General features: G+C 47.3%; 1 protein-coding gene across 1 annotated transcript in view; it reads right to left on the bottom strand.

Moving 5' to 3' along the window:
• Window positions 1-765: 765 nt before the first annotated feature.
• Window positions 766-17,709, bottom strand: part of BGN (biglycan) — a 46,752-nt gene continuing 29,808 nt past the window's right edge. Inside the window, exons 2-8 of the mRNA XM_083482821.1 lie at window positions 17,421-17,669; window positions 14,081-14,193; window positions 12,758-12,971; window positions 11,803-11,913; window positions 11,292-11,385; window positions 5,723-5,861; window positions 766-4,619 (exon numbers count right to left, since the gene is read on the bottom strand). Coding sequence (XP_083338947.1) covers window positions 4,422-4,619; window positions 5,723-5,861; window positions 11,292-11,385; window positions 11,803-11,913; window positions 12,758-12,971; window positions 14,081-14,193; window positions 17,421-17,661 — 1,110 coding nt within the window. The 5' untranslated portion in view covers window positions 17,662-17,669 and the 3' untranslated portion in view covers window positions 766-4,421. The remainder of the gene's footprint in view (window positions 4,620-5,722; window positions 5,862-11,291; window positions 11,386-11,802; window positions 11,914-12,757; window positions 12,972-14,080; window positions 14,194-17,420; window positions 17,670-17,709) is intronic.

The raw sequence follows: 17,709 nt of genomic DNA, 5'->3' as shown, positions 1-17,709 counted from the left end.
GGGCAGGGCTTACCTGCCACCCTCGCCTCCCATATTTTATTCAGCTTGGCACCCCTGCCTGGAAGTCATTTGTTAGGCAATTGTTCACATAACAAGTTGACAATTTCCATTGATTCCAATGGGGAAATTTCTAATGCGTTCCTGACTGTGGCATTTTGTCCCTGAAAAGTCTTCCCAACCCAAGAAAACTTAGGGGGGAAATGCTCATTTTTCCAATCCCTCCCTCCATTCCTCAACCAACCAGCAAAAAGCAAATAAGAAAGAAAAATAATGCTCTCTGTTTGGATATCTGAATCTATGGTTACTACCCTGAGGTTTGGGTACTAATTCCTCATGTTTGGATAAGTGAATTTTTGCATAGAAAAGGTTTGTAAAGAGGGACCTGTGTGTATATAAGAAGCAGGTGTAACAGATTTGCTTCTAATAAGGAAATGAATACGCATATACACATTTTTAGAAGAAAACACTTAAATATTTAAATATTTGATATTGAGATTTTAGTAATAATTTGTACATTTATGGAAGAAAATAGATTTGCATTTAGCAATAATTGTGAAGTCAAAGGTTTTCTATTACGATATCACAGAAATATTGAATGGTTTCTATAATAGGAGGTGTTACATTAAACATCAATAAGAACTTTCTGACAGTTTAACAGTGGATTGGACTCCCTCAGAAGGTGGTGATCTGTACCCAAATCAGTCCAGAACAGACATTTCCAAGTAGGAAAGACTCTATTCACCTCCACAAAATGATCCACAGCCATTAAAGGTTAGCAATTATCACTAACTTTATTGGACACCTTTACAGAAGTTAATATTGCACATGGTTTAAGAGAGCGTTTAAAAAACAACAACCCAAAGAGATGTTTTTAAAAAGAGAGCAAAGACAGTCTTACAAAGACATTCCCTACATCCAGATAGAGAGCCAAAGGCTTAGAAGTCAAATTCACAAGAAGGCCAGAGGTTCCAGCCTCAAGATTCTGAAGGAAATGGGTACCATTATCCATTAAAACTGTTTTTATTTTATACATAGGTCACTGTGGGAATGCAAGTTATCTGTAAGAGCAACCACCTTCCCGACCTTCCAAGTTTCGTCCCCCTCCTCACTTTAACCAAATGGCTAAGCAAAGCAACAGATCCACCTGCTGACGGTTTAGGAAATGCAATCAAAGGCATTGTGGTGGTGTGAAGTTAATTTTAAGGCACTAGGGAAGAGGCCACAGGGGTTGCCAGGTGCTGTGTAAATGGCTGCCAAGTGGCTGTGCATAGGAGAGGCACTGCAGGACACAGGGAGAGCAAGTGGAACCAAAACTGGAGTTCCTTTAATTAAAGAGAAAATTCCACCATGCAATACTGGACTAAAGGAAGTGAGCATAAACTGGGGTTTTCATCTCCAAAATTATTCTCCTGTAGCCCCAATCAACTGTCATTCTTTGTATACACAGGCACCACTTTTGCTGGGTCAAAAACAGATATAAGAAGCCATGCAAAAAAGTTAGCTGTGACATAAGTTCCTTCATTGGTGGGGCATATATATATATATATATATATATATATATATATATATATATGCACACACCCTTTCCCTTCTATTCTGGAGCTGCTGGATCTTGCCTTAAAATCTAGCCTCACTCTTCTAAGAACATTCCTTCTATATATATTTAGAAATACAAACGGCTTCAGACAAGCTTTGTTGCCACACACATCCTTTTCTCCAGGGGGTTTCATGTATTCTCCTACATTGATTTCCTCCCACCCCCTGCAGAACTTGGATGGGGAAATTCATTTGTTTTATTTGTTACTTCCAGTCGTCCCTAACCAACTTCAGCATCCTCTCCAGGGGTGCCTTGGCCACATCCGGCAGCGATTAGTGCTTGGGCCTGAAATCTGTGCTCTGCATCTGGTTTGGGGTTGCTTGGTGTCTGAGAGTTGACTTGAAATGCCAGGGTCTTCAGCTTCCTTCTCTGGGTCTCAGGGACAACATTCAGAGAGGAAGGTGGGGTGCCCCCCACCCCCTTGTCCCTTGTCCTTCAGGCTTCCCTCCTGAGGCACCAGGGCTGCACAGGCAAGCAGTCTTGTCCTCTGTGGCCCCAGCAAGCACTACTAGACCTCACCTCCACCTTATCACGCTCCACCCACCTCCGTCTACCTGGCACCACTCCCTGAGCCTCAGGGAGCCTGGACACTGTCCTTGGGGTTTGGGTCTTCAAGGCGATCAGCGCTGCTAGCTTCTGCATTTTGGAATGGCTCGGGGAAGTTGGCCTTTGAGAGCCCCTCAGGTATCCAGGTAAGCAAAGACAGGGCTGAGAAGGGGTTGGGAACTGAGGGAGCACCTCCCTGCCCCCTTGCCCCAGACCCTAGGGACCCTCCCCAGGCCACAGCGTCTTGGTCTGGCTGCAATGGCTCTTGTTTGCCTGGATGGTGGTTGGAGGATGTGTCTGTAGTCTAGCCTACTGGGCAAAGGAAACATTTACATTCGTTGCTTGGCCGGTTTTTGCTTCTGGCCCTGACTGGCACTGGCATGTGGCCCCCAGAATGGAAAGGCAGCCCCTGGGCTGAAAAGGTTCCCTGCTCCTGCCCTATCCTACCGCAGGGGACTCCAGGGCAGCTGCCTCCCCTCCAGGTTGGAGGCAGCACATGCTGTCACTCACTTGGCTGGGCTTTCCTCATCGCAAAAGGGAGTAAAAATGGGAGCGGTGATGCTCAGCCGCTGGCTCCCAGCATCTGCCCAACCCTACCACAAACGTGGGGCCAGATGTGGCAGCTAGGAGCTAGACTGGAGGAGGAGCTGTGGGTTTGAGCTGAAACAATGCTCTGTGGTCGCATGGGGTTGGGGGGCTGCGTTCACACTTGCGTTATCCTTTGAATGTCTGCATAGGGCCAAGAAGGCCGCAAAAGGTTTGTTCCGATCTTAACATTTTTGTACACCCGCCATTTTCAGGTGCCATGTGCACCCAGCAGAATAGCCCTGTTGTAGACATTTTTCTGCAATAAAGATCTCAATGGGAGCAGAATAATGGGTGTCTCGGATCACTCTGATTTGGAAGCCAAATTGCTTGGGGCTGCCACTCAGATTTAAAATGGCTACACTACAGCCTGAAACTGATTTTATGGTCATTTCCTTTCCCCAGAATACCCTGGGAAATGTATAGGAGGAGGAAGCAGAGAATTTTCAGTTTTGCTCACCAAACTTCACTTTCCAGGAGGAAAGTGTCAGAGGAAACCACCGTGACTAAGCTGGTATAAAATTGGTATACATTTGTAACATCAGCAGTGTTTCCCTCTTCTTTCTTTTTTAATACACAGAGGCAAATGCAGTAAAAGATATGCAGAATTCACATAGGCACTCAGTTTTCAGCACTTCCTATAATGTGCAAGGCTGCCCAGATCTAGAGGTTGGAGTCTGGAAAATGGCATCCCCTCTGGAAACTGGATGGTACAACTGCTTTACGGGGGCGGGGGCGGGGGATATTCTCACGTAGATATTTGCCAAGAGCACCCACAGCCATTTGGGTAGTCGGCAAAGGACTAAATCTGTGCATGAAATTCAGGCATCATTCCCATGTTACATTATTGTGCACATAGAGGCCTACACTTGCATGTTGAGATACATGCACTCTATAATGTAGGAATGGCTGTAGTGGATTGGGAAAGGTTCACCTCAATGCATGGGGTGTGGGGAATGCACTGATATGGCCATTGCCTTGTTTACCAGTACATGTGACCCCATGGATTCATGGACTTGAGCATAAAAAGCTGTAATTTGTGAATCTGCCTTAAGAGCGTCTGATAGAAAGAAGCACAGGAAACTGCCACATACCGAACCAGACCATTGATCCATCTAGCCAGTGTTGTCTGCACCAACTGGCAGTGGCTCTCCAGTATTTCAGACAGGGGACATGCCTAAACCGACATGGGATGCATGGATGCAGAGCATGGGCCCTAAAACCAAGCCGCAGCCCTTCTCCAACGACGGCAACTTCTGGTGGTGGAGAATCCTCTGCATCCCTCACTTCCTGCCCCTCCCCAGGGCAGCAGTAGTGATCCTTCCCAAAGGAACAACCAAGTTTGTCTAGCACAACGAATTCATTGAAAATGCAGCATTATTGTATGGGCTGAAGGTCTGAAGCTGGTCAAATTGTAAGATCTGTACCTCTTTCCCTCCACATGTCAACTCTTCCCTTCTCTTCCCTTCCCTTCCCATCCTATCCCTTTCTCTTCCTTGGGCATTGGCTGGTATTCTGCCAGGTCTCTTTAATTACCCCGACTGGGTCCTCCCCACTGGCTCCCTCCTCCCCAGAATGGCCTTTGCTTTTCCACATTCCCTTGCTCACCCCCCACCCCTACCCCCAGTTTTCCCATTGGCTTTCTTTGCCCCTTCATCCCACCCTCCCTCCCCATCACCCTCCTCTAACTTCTTTATTTCTTATAGTTTCCGAACTGGATAGCCAAGCGATTCGTAGCGCAGCGGAAAGTAGCTGGTTGGACCTCCCAGTAGGGCACAGGGTTGGCAAAGAGACTGATGCCGTGGTACGAAGCCCGCTTTACCCCAAAGCCTACGGGACAGAAGTCGTTCACACCGATGTGAGTGATGTTGTTGGAGTGAAGGTACACAACCTGTGGAGGGAGAAGTGAGACTTGGTTACCCAGAGGTGGAAGATCCGCTGAGTTTGCGTTTGTCAGCTGGTGAGGCAGCTGAGACCTGGGAAAGAGCTCTCCTTTGATATGACAACTCAGATCCTGCAAGGCTCCTCAAGTTAAGCTCAGCTGTGTGCTGTGGTTTCGTAGGACTGCAGACAATTTGCTGAATGAGCTGTTGGTCTACATTTTTTTAGCATCTTGGGAATCTCTACTGTTGATTTTCTTTTCTTTTTAAAGAAGTGAATGTGTTTAACTTCCGGACAGCAAAAGAAACCCCCATTTTATTTACCTAGCCATGACGGTGCTGTGATTTAAATGAGTTTTTCAAATGCAAAACTTCACATGCTCAAATGGTGTTTTTTAAAAATTATAATTATCAGGGTTGGCAAACTGTATTTGTTTGGAAACCTCTTGCCTTCAGGCCTACGTAGACCCACCAGGCCCCCACATTTGCCTGTTTTGACCAAGCCACGCTCACTTGCCTGACACCATATATAACATCAGTTGGAGGGCAGGTAAAGATGCAGTTGGGCCAAACAGAGCCCCAGTGAAGGCAATTGCTGATTGATCTGCAGTCCCTGTAAAGCCTTGTGCTTTGCAAGTCCCAATACTTAGCTGATGCGCAGCTGATGCGGCTTGCATAGCTCTGTACAAGACACTTTGTGCCAACTTTGTGTCTGCATGGGCAGAAATAGTTCTCCCAATGTCGTTGTGAGATCAAGAGATTTAACTGATGGGTGGCCTCGCCCACTAATCAAACTTGACCCACAGGAAGTTGGGAAGAAAAGGATCTGGCCAGATCTAGTTCACCCCTACTGTTAATATATCAGGAATGTAGAAGTGGTTGCAAAACATGAAATGATGGTTGGGGAGTAGAAAAATGTTAATTGTTTGTTTCACAACTCAAGCAAAACACACGCTAGCCTAAAGAGGAAGCTACAAGATGGCCTATCCTGGTTCTCAGTTGCTAGATACCTTCATGAATGTAAGGTCCTACCAGCTGCCCAATCTTGCCTACTCCTGAAACTGGTCCTGCATTTGCTCACCTCTGCCACAAACCACCCCGACCCCTCTGGTACCTGCAGAAACTTGAGGCCAGGCAGTCCTGGAGGAACTCGTGACAGCTTGTTGTTATCCAAGTGCAGCTCACGTAGGCTGGGCAGGAAAGCCAGACTGCCGTTCTCAATCATGCGGATGTTGTTGTGTCCCAGGCCCAGCCTAGCGGGAGGAAAGGAAGGGGCGGTGACAAAGAAAACAAAGGGGAAACAACAGCGGCTTCCAAATATCACCAAGGTCAAATGAATCAAAATCTGTCTCTTGGAAAAGGGCAGGAGTTTGATGTAGGCTGGACTCTTGAAGAGTAATGGGGGAGACAGGAGGATGTTCAGGGCTACAGCCAAAATTAGGATGGCCAGCTGCCTCCTTTACACAGGGTGGTCCTCTGTTCTGTAGGGTTGCCAGAGGACAGTCCTTTATTTGAAAGGATCTTCTGTTTCGAGGTCTGACCTGAGTCTGTTTAAAAAAATAAGGAACCATAAAACGGGGGGGGGGGGGCTAGGAGTTTCTGTCAACAGTTAGCATAGCAGCACCTGGTCAGCAGACCAAGTAGGCGTACAATACACCTCTTGTCATTCCCAGTACGGTGTGATGTACTGTATTTCTGCTTAATAATTATTTCTAGTTTTGCATCTATACCTATAAATTACCATATGCACATTCTAGGCAAATTGATATCCTTTCTGCCCTCCTTTTCTGGTGATAACTGGCTGCCCTAGCCCAAAGCCCTGTGCATCTGTGACTCAGAAGGTGGGACCCAGCAGAGTCTCATTCAAGCCCCAAAGCGTATGGCTGTGCAACATTGGGTCCCTGTGGTTGGCAGAGAGGCAGCATGAAACCTCAAGCTTAGCCAGGCCTTCTTTCCTTGCCTAATCAACTGAACAGTATCTTCCGTTTGGCCAGTAGGGGCCTGGGATTGGGAAGCCCCCATTGCCAAGTCTGGATTTGGAAGATGGCTGCCTGTCACTCTGCCTCTTTTCTGCTTCCTTAATGCCCTTCCTCCAGTTCTTTCTCTGACTGCTGGAAGCTTCACATTTCACGTGTGCGGACAACAGGAGAAATGTGTTGCTGATATAAAATGGGGGCTTAAACAGTTGCAACTACAAATCATTACAGCTACATGCAGCGTTCAGCCAGTGTCCACCTAACTATAAAATAGGAGAGGATGAGGTAGAGAGGGTTCAGGGAAAAGCAAACCATCTTGTTTATTGAGCATTCACCCTGGTTTGTTTGCATTTGTGGTTTAGGCCAGCAAATTCAAGGCTCAACATTCCAGTCAGAGACAGAGTTTGCCCCTGGCACATTCCTTTAAGTGTGGAAGGTGGAGATAAAGCTGTCGTGGGACCTCTGCAGATCCTCCTGCCTGATCCCTCCCTGTTCCTACACCTGCTGTGGCAGCAGGTCTCCAGGTGTGGTGATCAGGAGGGAAGTGGCTATAACTAGGCCAGGGCGAGAACAGTCTCTCTTCCTGCTCTGGCCTGCGCCCTCTTCCTCCACAGAGTCCTCTGACAGAGAGTGCCCCATGGGAAAGAGCCTCAGGTGCAAGTCTAGAGGGTCTGGTGGCCTTGGGGTAAACAGTGTGGTTCATGGAGCATCTGTTGTGTGAGAGCCACTTTCAGGAGGGTAGTAGAAAAGCAGGGTAGAAATGTGCTTAATAAGCAACCAGCCAACCAACCAACCAACCAACCAAAAGAAGGAAGGTGTACGTATGAGGAGCGTTACACTGAAAAGTGGCCTAGGAATCAGGACTAATAAGTATGGCTCTTTCTCCCTCTACTGGCTGAGACTTGAAATGGCAGGACTATTTAGGAGTTGGTGGTTCTGAGGGCAAGTCAATGCTACAAACTCATACCAGCTTCAAACCTGCTTTACAAAAAGCTCCAGCTGCCTCTATTTTCTTGTGTCTGTTCCTTATAAAGAACTGTACCTGCCCTGTTTATATATATCTCTTTTTAAAAACGGGCAAGGATTTACACTGGGAAAGAGGCGAACCCCCCCCATTTACACTTGCCTGTGAGGTGTGCTCACTCCATCCCAAAGTTTTCTTCTCCCCCTCCACTGTTGAAGACCTCCTACTCTCTTTTTGAATGCATGAATAGGGCTCCCATTTTTGTTCCTATTCTATCTTTTGGAGGAAATATTAGATATCTGAAAGCTAAATGAGTTGGGAAAGTCATCTATCTGCATGATGTCATGAACAAAATATTTGCCTCAGATGTTTTCCCTCGTTGATTTCTGTCCTCCCTGCATTCCCTGCCACCCACCCACCACATTTTTTATAAAGAAAGCTTTGGAAACTTAACACAATAGTTGTGAAATTTCCGCAGGTGCAGATGGCTTATATTATGCAGCTATTCTGGCTCTTAATGGTCTGTGCATGTTGTTCTAGCCAAGGAGTCATAAACATGGTGCTTGCAGGGACACAGGTGCCCACACCCGGCTCAAAGACCCAGTTTGGCACACACCTCCATGCTCATTTGCGTACATTCACAAACACACACACACAGGCTGGGAGCCTCCATGTTGCCCCTCTGGAGGCTTCACCCAGGGCAAAAAAAACAACAACTGGCTAGCCCCCCTGTAGCTACAGCTCTGGTGGGGTGCATGTGATTTTGCCAGTTTGAAAATGTGCCTGGGGCTCAAAAACGCTGGTGACTCCATTTCCTAGGTTCTTCTAACTTTATTTCTCTGGGGTCTGTTTCTCCTCTCTAGGAATCATTCTATCACCTTTCCGATTGAGTTGCCTTTATTTTCGCCGCCCTCTCCCCAAAATTCAGCAGGGAAGGGAGCACTCTGGACTGGGAGTCAGTGAAGGGGGAGGGAATATTTAACAACAAGCCCCCCCCCCCCATTTACCCTTGCCCCCACCCAACACTTGGGGCTAAGGGAAGGAGGCTATGCTGTGCTAGGAGTCTAGAAGCAGAGTTGCTGTTTCACCTAAAGCAGGACAGCAGGGAACAGCTGCTCCCAATTCTCCACCTCTGGAAGAAGCCTCCTTGCCTTTGGCCTTCTGGGCTGCTGCCCTCCCAACCTTTGGCCCACCTTCCCTTGCTGAGTACATTATATGAACAATTAGCTCCCTCTAGTACAAATGGCAAGGGGCAAAATACATTTTGGAAATGTTAAACTTCCCTATGAATATTTCCCTGTGTTTGTGCTGCATATAGATGCCACAGATCTTTATCCACACCTGCTGCCTATCACAGTGCAAACTCAGCTCCAAGACAATATATTGTTGTTGGCGTCCACCCATCTTGAGAGACAATGGAGTGCACCTCCAGGGGTAAAGCCAAACTGCTGGATTAGCAGCACCAAAGTGACATCCCTGGGGGACAAGCCTGAGCCGTGTGTGTGGCGGTCCTGGGCTACCCAGATGACAAGGCTACACTCTTGGCCCAAAGGAAAGCAGAGTGATATGTTTGGCCCCAGCTTGGCTGCAGGAGTTGCCAGAAGGAGGCGTACAAGGCGCCATCCAACCATCTTAGGAATTCCACTCCAGATTTGTGTAGGGTTTGCTCCTTAGCCGTTTCTTCTCCCAAAGAAGGCAGAAGAGGTTCAGGACCAGAGTTTTCCTTCTCAGGTGGATGAGCCCCATCTGCCCCACACATCCCTCTATAGCATGTGCAGAAACCGCCTTCATGACCGTTGGACCCATCATAATAATTTTAGGAATGTTTATCGATCCAGTATACCTGAAGGAGCGTCTCCACCCCCATCGTTCCACCCGGATACTGAGGTCCAGCTCTGAGGGCCTTCTGGCGGTTCCCTCACTGCGAGAAACCAAGTTACAGGGAACCAGGCAGAGGGCCTTCTCAGTAGTGGCACCCGCCTTGTGGAACGCCCTCCCACCAGATGTCAAAGAGAACAACTACCAGACTTTTAGAAGACATCTGAAGGAAGCCCTGTTTAGCGAAGCTTTTAATGTTTGATGCATTACTGTATTTTAATATTTTGTTGGAAGCCGCCCAGAGTGGCTGGGGAAATTATTATTATTATTATTATTATTATTATTATTATTATTATTATTATTATCTTAGAATGGGGTGGGCAATCCTTTTGGCCCCAAGGGCTGCACATGGCGACAACTTGAGGGATACACACTCGTGTGTGTGCACAAACACACACAAGTACCTCCTTTCCCTCTCCCATGCACAGACAAAAACATACACACAATATGTTTTTGTCTGTGCATCTGCCACCTGCTCTCTGTCACACCTGCAAACTCACACAGCCTTCCAGGTTCCACTCACTCTTCTGGCACATTGGGAACCCATTGTGCCTCCCCAGCTGGTTGGTGCTGGGAACAACTGGGCAGCAGGCATGTCTGTGCCCTCCTCACCTGTTCCTAGTGCCAGTCAGCTGGGGAAGAGGAGTTGTGTGATGGGACTGCGGAGGAGAGCGGAGGAGCAACCTGGTTAGCACACACCTCCGCTATTCCCAGAGCAAATCATCTGGGCAGGACTGGGAAGGCTGTGAGGAGACAGCTGAGGGGCAGGATGCGATTGCTGGTTGGTGCTGGCCATTTTGTTTCTTTCCAACCTCTAAACAGCTGTTTAGCAGACTGAGGGGAATGCAGTTGTGGCTGGGAGGAAGGTGCACAGGTCCAGATGTACCCACATCCCTTACTTCCCATGTAAAACAGACTCCATGTAAGCCTCCATGCAGCCGTTTAGCTAACTGAGGACAGAGAATTGCCAGGGTGGGGGCAGAGTGTGAATTGTTAACCTGTGACAGGCTGCAGGGAAGGCTTCTGAGGGCCCCATGTGTCCTGCAGGCATCTTAGAGGTCTTGGCTTGGCAATGACTGAATGAGAGCCAACAAACTGAAGCTCGATCCAGAGAAGGCTGAGGCCCTGTTAGTGGGTGGTTCCCTAGACCAGAGAGATGGGAGGCTGCCTGCTTTGGATGGGGTTGCATTCCCTCTGATGCAGCGGATACATAGCCTGGGGATCCTCTTGGATCCATTGCTGTTGCTTGAGGTTCAGGTTACCTCAGTGGCACAGAGTGAATGCTGAATAAACTGGTTGGATGCTGAATAAACTGTCTACAGTAAGCCTGCAAGTTACAGTGGTACCTCAGGTTACAGATGCTTCAGGTTACAGACTCTGCTAACCCAGAAATAGTACCTCGGGTTAAGAACTTTGCTTCAGGATGAGAACAGAAATCGTGCTGCAGCAGCAGGAGGCACCATTAGCTAAAGTGGTGCTTCAGGTTAAGAACAGTTTCAGGTTAAAAGCGGACCTCTGGAACAAATTAAGTACTTAACCCGAGGTACCACTGTACACACATTTAACTTGTGTGCATTTACATGCATGGAAGAAAATTAAAAAATAAAATAAAATTGGGGTGGAGTTCCAAGAAAAATTACTTTGGCAATCCCACCCACCACTGAACCCAGTCTGTTTTGACTATACGTGGTTTTGGCTTTAGGCATGATTCTCTGAAGGCAACTCTTATGTAAGTTGTGGACCTACTGTGCTGTAAACTGTCCTGTGATCCTTGGATAAAAGGTGGTATATAAATTTAACAAATGATAAAATAAATAATAATAAACAAGCCATCTAGAGTAGAGGAGGAGCCCAGCTCACACTACCTGTAGACTTTGGAGTACCGGATCAGATCCTCTAATTCAATTGCCTGGATCTTGTTGTGGTCCAGATGTAGCTCATTTAGGGTTTCAGGAAGATCTGGTTGTTGAGGAGGAGAGAGATTATTTTTATATATCTATGTATTGTATAGAAAGATTGATAGGATTACATTTCTGTACCACTTGCTATCCCCACAACCAGTGATTTTTTCTGGGGGGACACAGGGGTATGCACACCCCCAAACATTTTGTGACTCTAAGTTTGGCCTCATAGAGGGGCAATATTTCAATGAGAGCAGGAAAATGAGAGTACCCTTAAACATTTTTTTAGTAAAAAAGCACTGCCCGCATCACAAATTAATGTTTTTTATATGAAATCATGTCCTAAAGTCAGGAGCATGCATTGGTCTTATAGAGCAATTGGCTACCAGAAAATTACATTAATAATAGCCAAGTAAAGCTGTGGCTAGGCATTGCTATAAGGAGGTAGCTGTGAGAAAAAAGTCACGCACATTACCTTTAGGTACCCCTGTGAGCTTTGCTTCTGAGATCCTCAAGTAGTTCAGTTTCAGACCATCAAAGGCACCAGGTTCGAAACCGCTGTTCTCCAGGGGATTCCCTCCCATCTCTGTGCGGAGAGAAAACAGGTCAGCTAGAACAAGAGCGTCCCATTCTTATCAGACCCACATTTAATGCCAACATTTGGCATCTTTTTAATTGTTTTATGTCCATTTCTCTCTCTAGGGTGGCCAGATGCAAAGGAGTATTGTTAAGCAACCTGTTGATAAGCTTTATGCTCACATAATTTTCTCTGATATATTTAAAAGGAATTCTTGGATTCTTAGTCTTGTATTTTAGTTATAATACAATTTTTATTTAATATGGTTAGTGTACTATTGAATGCAAACACATTATTTTCTATAAACTGCTTTGAACACAAATGCGTCTGGAGAAAATAAACTGATATCGACTTGGTTTGCAGGTAATGCAAAAGCCAAAACTGTGGCTTAGTGAGAACTGGTGAATGTGAAGACTCCCAGAGGAAAGATTGTGGCCATGGTGCTCTCCCCTGACCTGCTGGTGCTACGCTCCTTGGGCTAAGCCATGGCTTGATTTAAGATAGAATGCATTCTGTTAGCAGAAACAGCTTGCAAAAATGTGTACATTAGTAAAAACAGAATACAAAATGTGTTTATCAAGAGAAATTTGCACTAAAATGCTGACAAATTTTGATGAGGATAAAATAAAATGAAACTGCAAATTGCTGCAGAAACGTGGAGGATTGAATTTAAGATTGGGGAAAGAACAAGAACCTGATGGAGTCAGGTCCTTGCATCCCTAGCAGTAACCAGTGCTTATTCTGACCAGCTCCCAACGTTCCTCAAAAACTCATGGAATGGGACAGCTGACAAAGCACGTCTAGGGAGGAACGGCCCAGTGGGCATCAGTCCAGTAGAGCACCCTTGTCTCACCAATGCAATTCATGTTGTTGAGCCCATTGAAGACATCCTTGGAGACCTTCTTGATCTTGTTATCATGGATGCGGAGTTCAACCAAGGAGCTGGGCAGGTTAGGAGGGATCTCCACCAGGTTGTTCTTGGAGATGTAGAGTTTCTGCAGCTTGTGCAGCGGGCTAAAGGCCTTTGGGTGGATCTTGGAGATCTTATTGTTCACCAGGACCAAGGCCTGCATCCACAGAAAGAAACTGAGTGAGGAACGAGGTACGTGGGGTGGTGGTGGATGGGCATAGAACAGGGAATGGAATCCATCCTCCAGGTAACTTTGCCAGTGGTCAGGAATGGGGCAGTGAGAAAGGAAGAAACCTTCCACCATTTCAGTCCAGAAAGGGATGTATTAGGGAAGGGAAACCCAGGCTTGCATATCAGAGGTTCCAGTCTCAATCCCTTGGATTTCACCTTCAAGAATCTTGGGAAATGGTCCTTGCCTGAGACCTTGGAGAACGGCTACCAGTCAAAATAAACAGTACCCAGGGGACTTGCTCAGTGCAAGGCAGCTATTTATATCCTTAAGAGTGGGTGCTTATGTGGGGAGATCCTGACTTCAATTCTCACAATGAGGGATAAATGCAGGAGGATTGACAGGGCACTGACCTGTTTGTTGAGCATTCATCCTGATTTATTTGTGGGGAGGTTAGATTATGTTGCATTGAAGCAAGTGTTGCCCCGCACTTTCTAGTGCATTTCCCCATCAGCGCTTATCCACACTTACCTTTCCTCTGCTTTTCCCAGGCACAGATCCACACTTTAAAGCTCCGTGTCCAGGTGCCCTTTTATTTCCTCCAGAGCTTTCCTTGCAAAAACCTACTTCTTTAAAGCTGAATTTAAAACTGGAATTGCTGTTAGCTCTGACTCAGCTTTAAAGAGCAGGTTTTTGTGAGGAAAGCTACAGAGGAAAAGCAAAAACAGGGTGTTTGGACATGGGGCTTTAAAGCGCAAACTATGCTTGGAAAGAGTGGCGGAAGGGTAAGTGTGGCTAAGCCCTGTGTTGACAAGGGTGAAAAATGCGGGTGCACGCCCTAATTCTACCAGCAGAGGGTAGTGCACAGATAAGGTGAGGAGGACGAGATGGAGATCAATGTTAAATTAAATTATTAAATTAAATTAAATTAAATTATTTACAATTAAAAAATGTGCTTTAAGGGAGTGCAGTGAGAGTTGTGGCGATCTCTCCACAGGCAGAGCAGAGAGACAGGGGCTCAAAGCCTTTGCACAAGCCTCTTTTACAATAAAGACTGAGGTAATAGGTTGAGGAGAGGAAGCTTTTGCCATACTTACATACAAGTGATGCAGCCCCTTAAAGTCATCTTTGCGTAGTTCAGTAATGTGGTTGTTCTGCAGATCCAGCAATTTTGTATCTCGCGAGATCTCCTTAGGCACTTCCTTGAGACCTGGATGAAGCAGGTGAAGAAGGATGGATAGAGGGGTTAGGAAAAGTTATTAGGGCAGGTTAAATCATTGTGGCAGTTGCTAAGCAGCCCAGAAGGACAGAGCCAGGACTGGCCCAAGATAATTTACTGCCCAAAGGGATACAGAATGGTGCAAATCAAACAGGCATGTCCCAGAATGCTTTGCACTGTTGCAGAGGATTCTGGGAGTGAAACTCTCGCACCGCAGAGATAAATTAATGACCAATTTAAAGGTAAAGGTGAAGGGATCCCTGACAGTTAAGTCCAGCCGCAGACGACTCTGGGGTTGCAGCGTTCATCTCGCTTTACAGGCTGAGGGAGCCAGCGTTTGTCCGCTCTGCAGACAGTTTCTCTGGGTCATGTGGCTAGCATGACTAAGCCGCTTCTGGTGCAACAGAACACTGACACCAGAGCAGTGCAGTGCACAGAAATGCCATTTACCTTCCCGCCAGAGTGGTACCTATTTATCTACTTGCACTTTTTTGGTGTGCTTTAAAACTGCTAGGTTGGCAGAAGCTGGGACTGAGCAACGGGAGCTCACCCTGTTGCGGGGATTCGAACCGCCGACTTTCTGATAAGCAAGCCCTAGGCTCAGTGGTTTATACCCCAACGCCACCCATGTCCCATAATGACCAATTTAAGGGCCTGCAAAAAGCAAGAGTGATGCCATCTTTGCAGCAAACAGGATCCTAAGGTGTGTTGCCACTGCAGGAGGGGAACCGACTAGTCTGGACACACGTGCTGCCTCTCATCTAGCCAGGCCCTCCCCTTGAAGTAAAAATGCAACGTCCCCTGGCTGCCAGCTCTTCCTACTCAAGACGGCATGATTTTAAAAGCCCAGAATCTGTTGAGCTATCAGAGCCACTAATCCTTTGAGGTATGTGGGGTTCCAGAAGGCTGTGCAGGGTGAGGATGCTGTGCCCACCCATCATGTCCTGCCTGGAAACCCAACAATACCTAGAACCACTTCTGGGTTAAACATGAGTTTGTTAGGCATGGATTGGGAACGCTGCTCTAACTTGTATCCTCCTTCCTGTCACTTCTGCCAACCTACTAGTTCAAAAGCACACCAGTGCAAGTAGATAAATAGGTATGGCTGCAGCGGGAAGGTAAATGGCATTTCCGTGTGCTCTGGCTTCCGTCACAGTGTTCCGTTGCGCCAGAAGCGGTTTAGTCATGCTGGCCGCATGACCCGGAAAGCTGTCTGCAGACAAACGCCAGCTCCCTCGGCCTCGGTCTAAAGTGAGATGAGTGCTGCAACCCCAGAGTCGCATTTGACTGGACTTAAACGTCCAGGGGTCCTTCTCCTTTTACCTTTACCTTTACCTCCTTCCTGTTAAAACGCACATGGAGAGTTTCACACACACACAGACACACCCCTGGTACTCTCCAGGTTTGCACCAATATGGGTTGCTAGAAATAATTTGGACCAAAACCAAGGGTAGGTCTCTCTCAAGCATATAATACTGTCATATTCTGACACACAAGTTTGAGAAGAACCCTCAAGTCCAAAACCATAATCACTCCTGATAAATGGGGCCATCAATGCACAGCTTCCAAACAATGTCAGCGAATACTCGGTTCCTTTTTTCTTTTCTTTCTTTCTTTTACAATTGTTGATCAGTTACCTTTATTTTATATGTCTTTTTTATATAAGACCTTGCATTTTACTCTTAGTTGGCCTCCTAATTGCTATTTTGCATAACTACCAACAGAGGGTGATAGAGCACCATTAAGACCAGGCATGTATTACAAAATATAGGGTAGCCTAAGAGCAGGGGTAGGCAACCTAAGGCCTGGGGGCCGGATGCGGCCCAATTGCCTTCTCAATCTGGCCCACAGACGGTCCAGGAATCAGTGTGTTTTTACATGAGTAGAATGTGTCTTTTTATTTAAAATGTATCTCTGGGTTATTTGTGGGGCATAGGAATTCGTTCACCCCCCACCAATATAGTCTGGCCCACCACATGGTCTGAGGGACGGTGGACTGACCCACGACTGAAAAAGGTTGCTGACCCCTGCCTAAGAGGGTGGAACTGAAGACTGCAAAGTGGGGGGGGGGGACCTGTGGCCCTTTTGTATGGTGTAGTGGTTAGCATGTTGGAATAAGATCTGGGAGACCAGAGTTAAAACTCAGCCATGAAGCTGACTGGGTGACCTTGGACCAGTCACTGCTTCTCAGCCTAACCTGCCTCTCAGGGTTATTGTGGGGGTCAAATGAGGAGCCAGAGAACCATGTATGCCACTTTCAGCTCATTGGAGGAAAAGGTGGGCTATTAAATGCAAGGAATAAGTAAAATAAAATACACTTTGACCACAACACCCATCATCCCTGACCACGCTAGCCGGGGCCGATGGAAGTAGGAGTCCAATGGGATTTGGAGGCTCCCCTTTCCTTGTGTATAAGAGGCAGTTGGGCCCCGACTGTGTGACTGAAACTTGGACCATGATAGCAGGCTCCATGCGCTTCAAGTTCCCCAATAATAGTTTTCAAAGTACAGTGGTACCTCTGGATGCGAACGGGATCCGTTCCGGAGCCCCGATCACATCCTGAAGTGAATGCAACCCGTGTCTGCACGTGCGCGGGTTGTGATTCACCACTTCCGTGCATGCATGTGATGTCATTTTGAGTGTTTGCACATGCGCGAGCAGCGAAACCCGGAAGTAACACGTTCTGTTACTTCCGGGTCGCTGTGGAGCGTAATCTGAAAATGCTCAACCTGAAGCATATTTAACCCGAGGTATGACTGTAATGGGCGTGGGTGGCGCTGTGGGTGGCGCAGAGCCTAGGGCTTGCCAATCAGAAGGTCAGCGGTTCGTGAGCTCCCGTTGCTTGGTCCCTGCTCCTGCCAACCTAGCAATTCGAAAGCACAAAAGTGCAAGTAGATAAATAGGTACCGCTCTGGCGGGAAGGTAAAAGGCATTTCCGTGTGCTACTCTGGTTTCGCCAGCAGCGACTTAGTCATGACCCGGAAGCTGTACGCCAGCTCCCTCGGCCAATAAAGCGAGATGAGCACCGCAACCCCAGAGTCGGCCATGACTGGACCTAACGGTCAGCGGTCCCTTTACCTTTTATGACTGTAATATGTTGAGCCCTTTTGTTAGCTCTGTCTACCTCACCCAGTGGCACACCACCGACTCCCTGTTTGCAACAGAACTGAGGCCCCCAGAATCCTTGGCCGCTGTTTTGCTCCCATGCTCCTACTCACCCAGGTCAGAGCATTGCACCACCCTGAGGTGGCAGTGGCAGCCAAAGGGGCAGAGGCCCGGATAGAAGGGCACGGTGTCCTCAGCCTCAGCCCCTCCTGACGTAGGGAAGATGCCAGACGCCTCTTCCTCTTCTTGGACATTAGGGTCATCCATGGAAAAGTCCCAGAAGCCTCTCTGCACAAACGGCAGGTCACTGCTCACCAGACCCAAGAGGGGCATCAGCAGAAGAAGGTGTTCCATAGTGGGAGCTGCCAGGCAAGCATATGAGAGAGAGAGAGAGAGAGAATG

This window comes from Podarcis liolepis (genome assembly GCF_965112155.1).
Source record: "Podarcis liolepis genome assembly, chromosome: 17".
Lineage (NCBI taxonomy): Eukaryota > Metazoa > Chordata > Lepidosauria > Squamata > Lacertidae > Podarcis > Podarcis liolepis.
The sequence above is the reverse complement of the archived record's forward strand: the minus strand, read 5'-3'. Positions and strand labels throughout refer to the sequence as shown.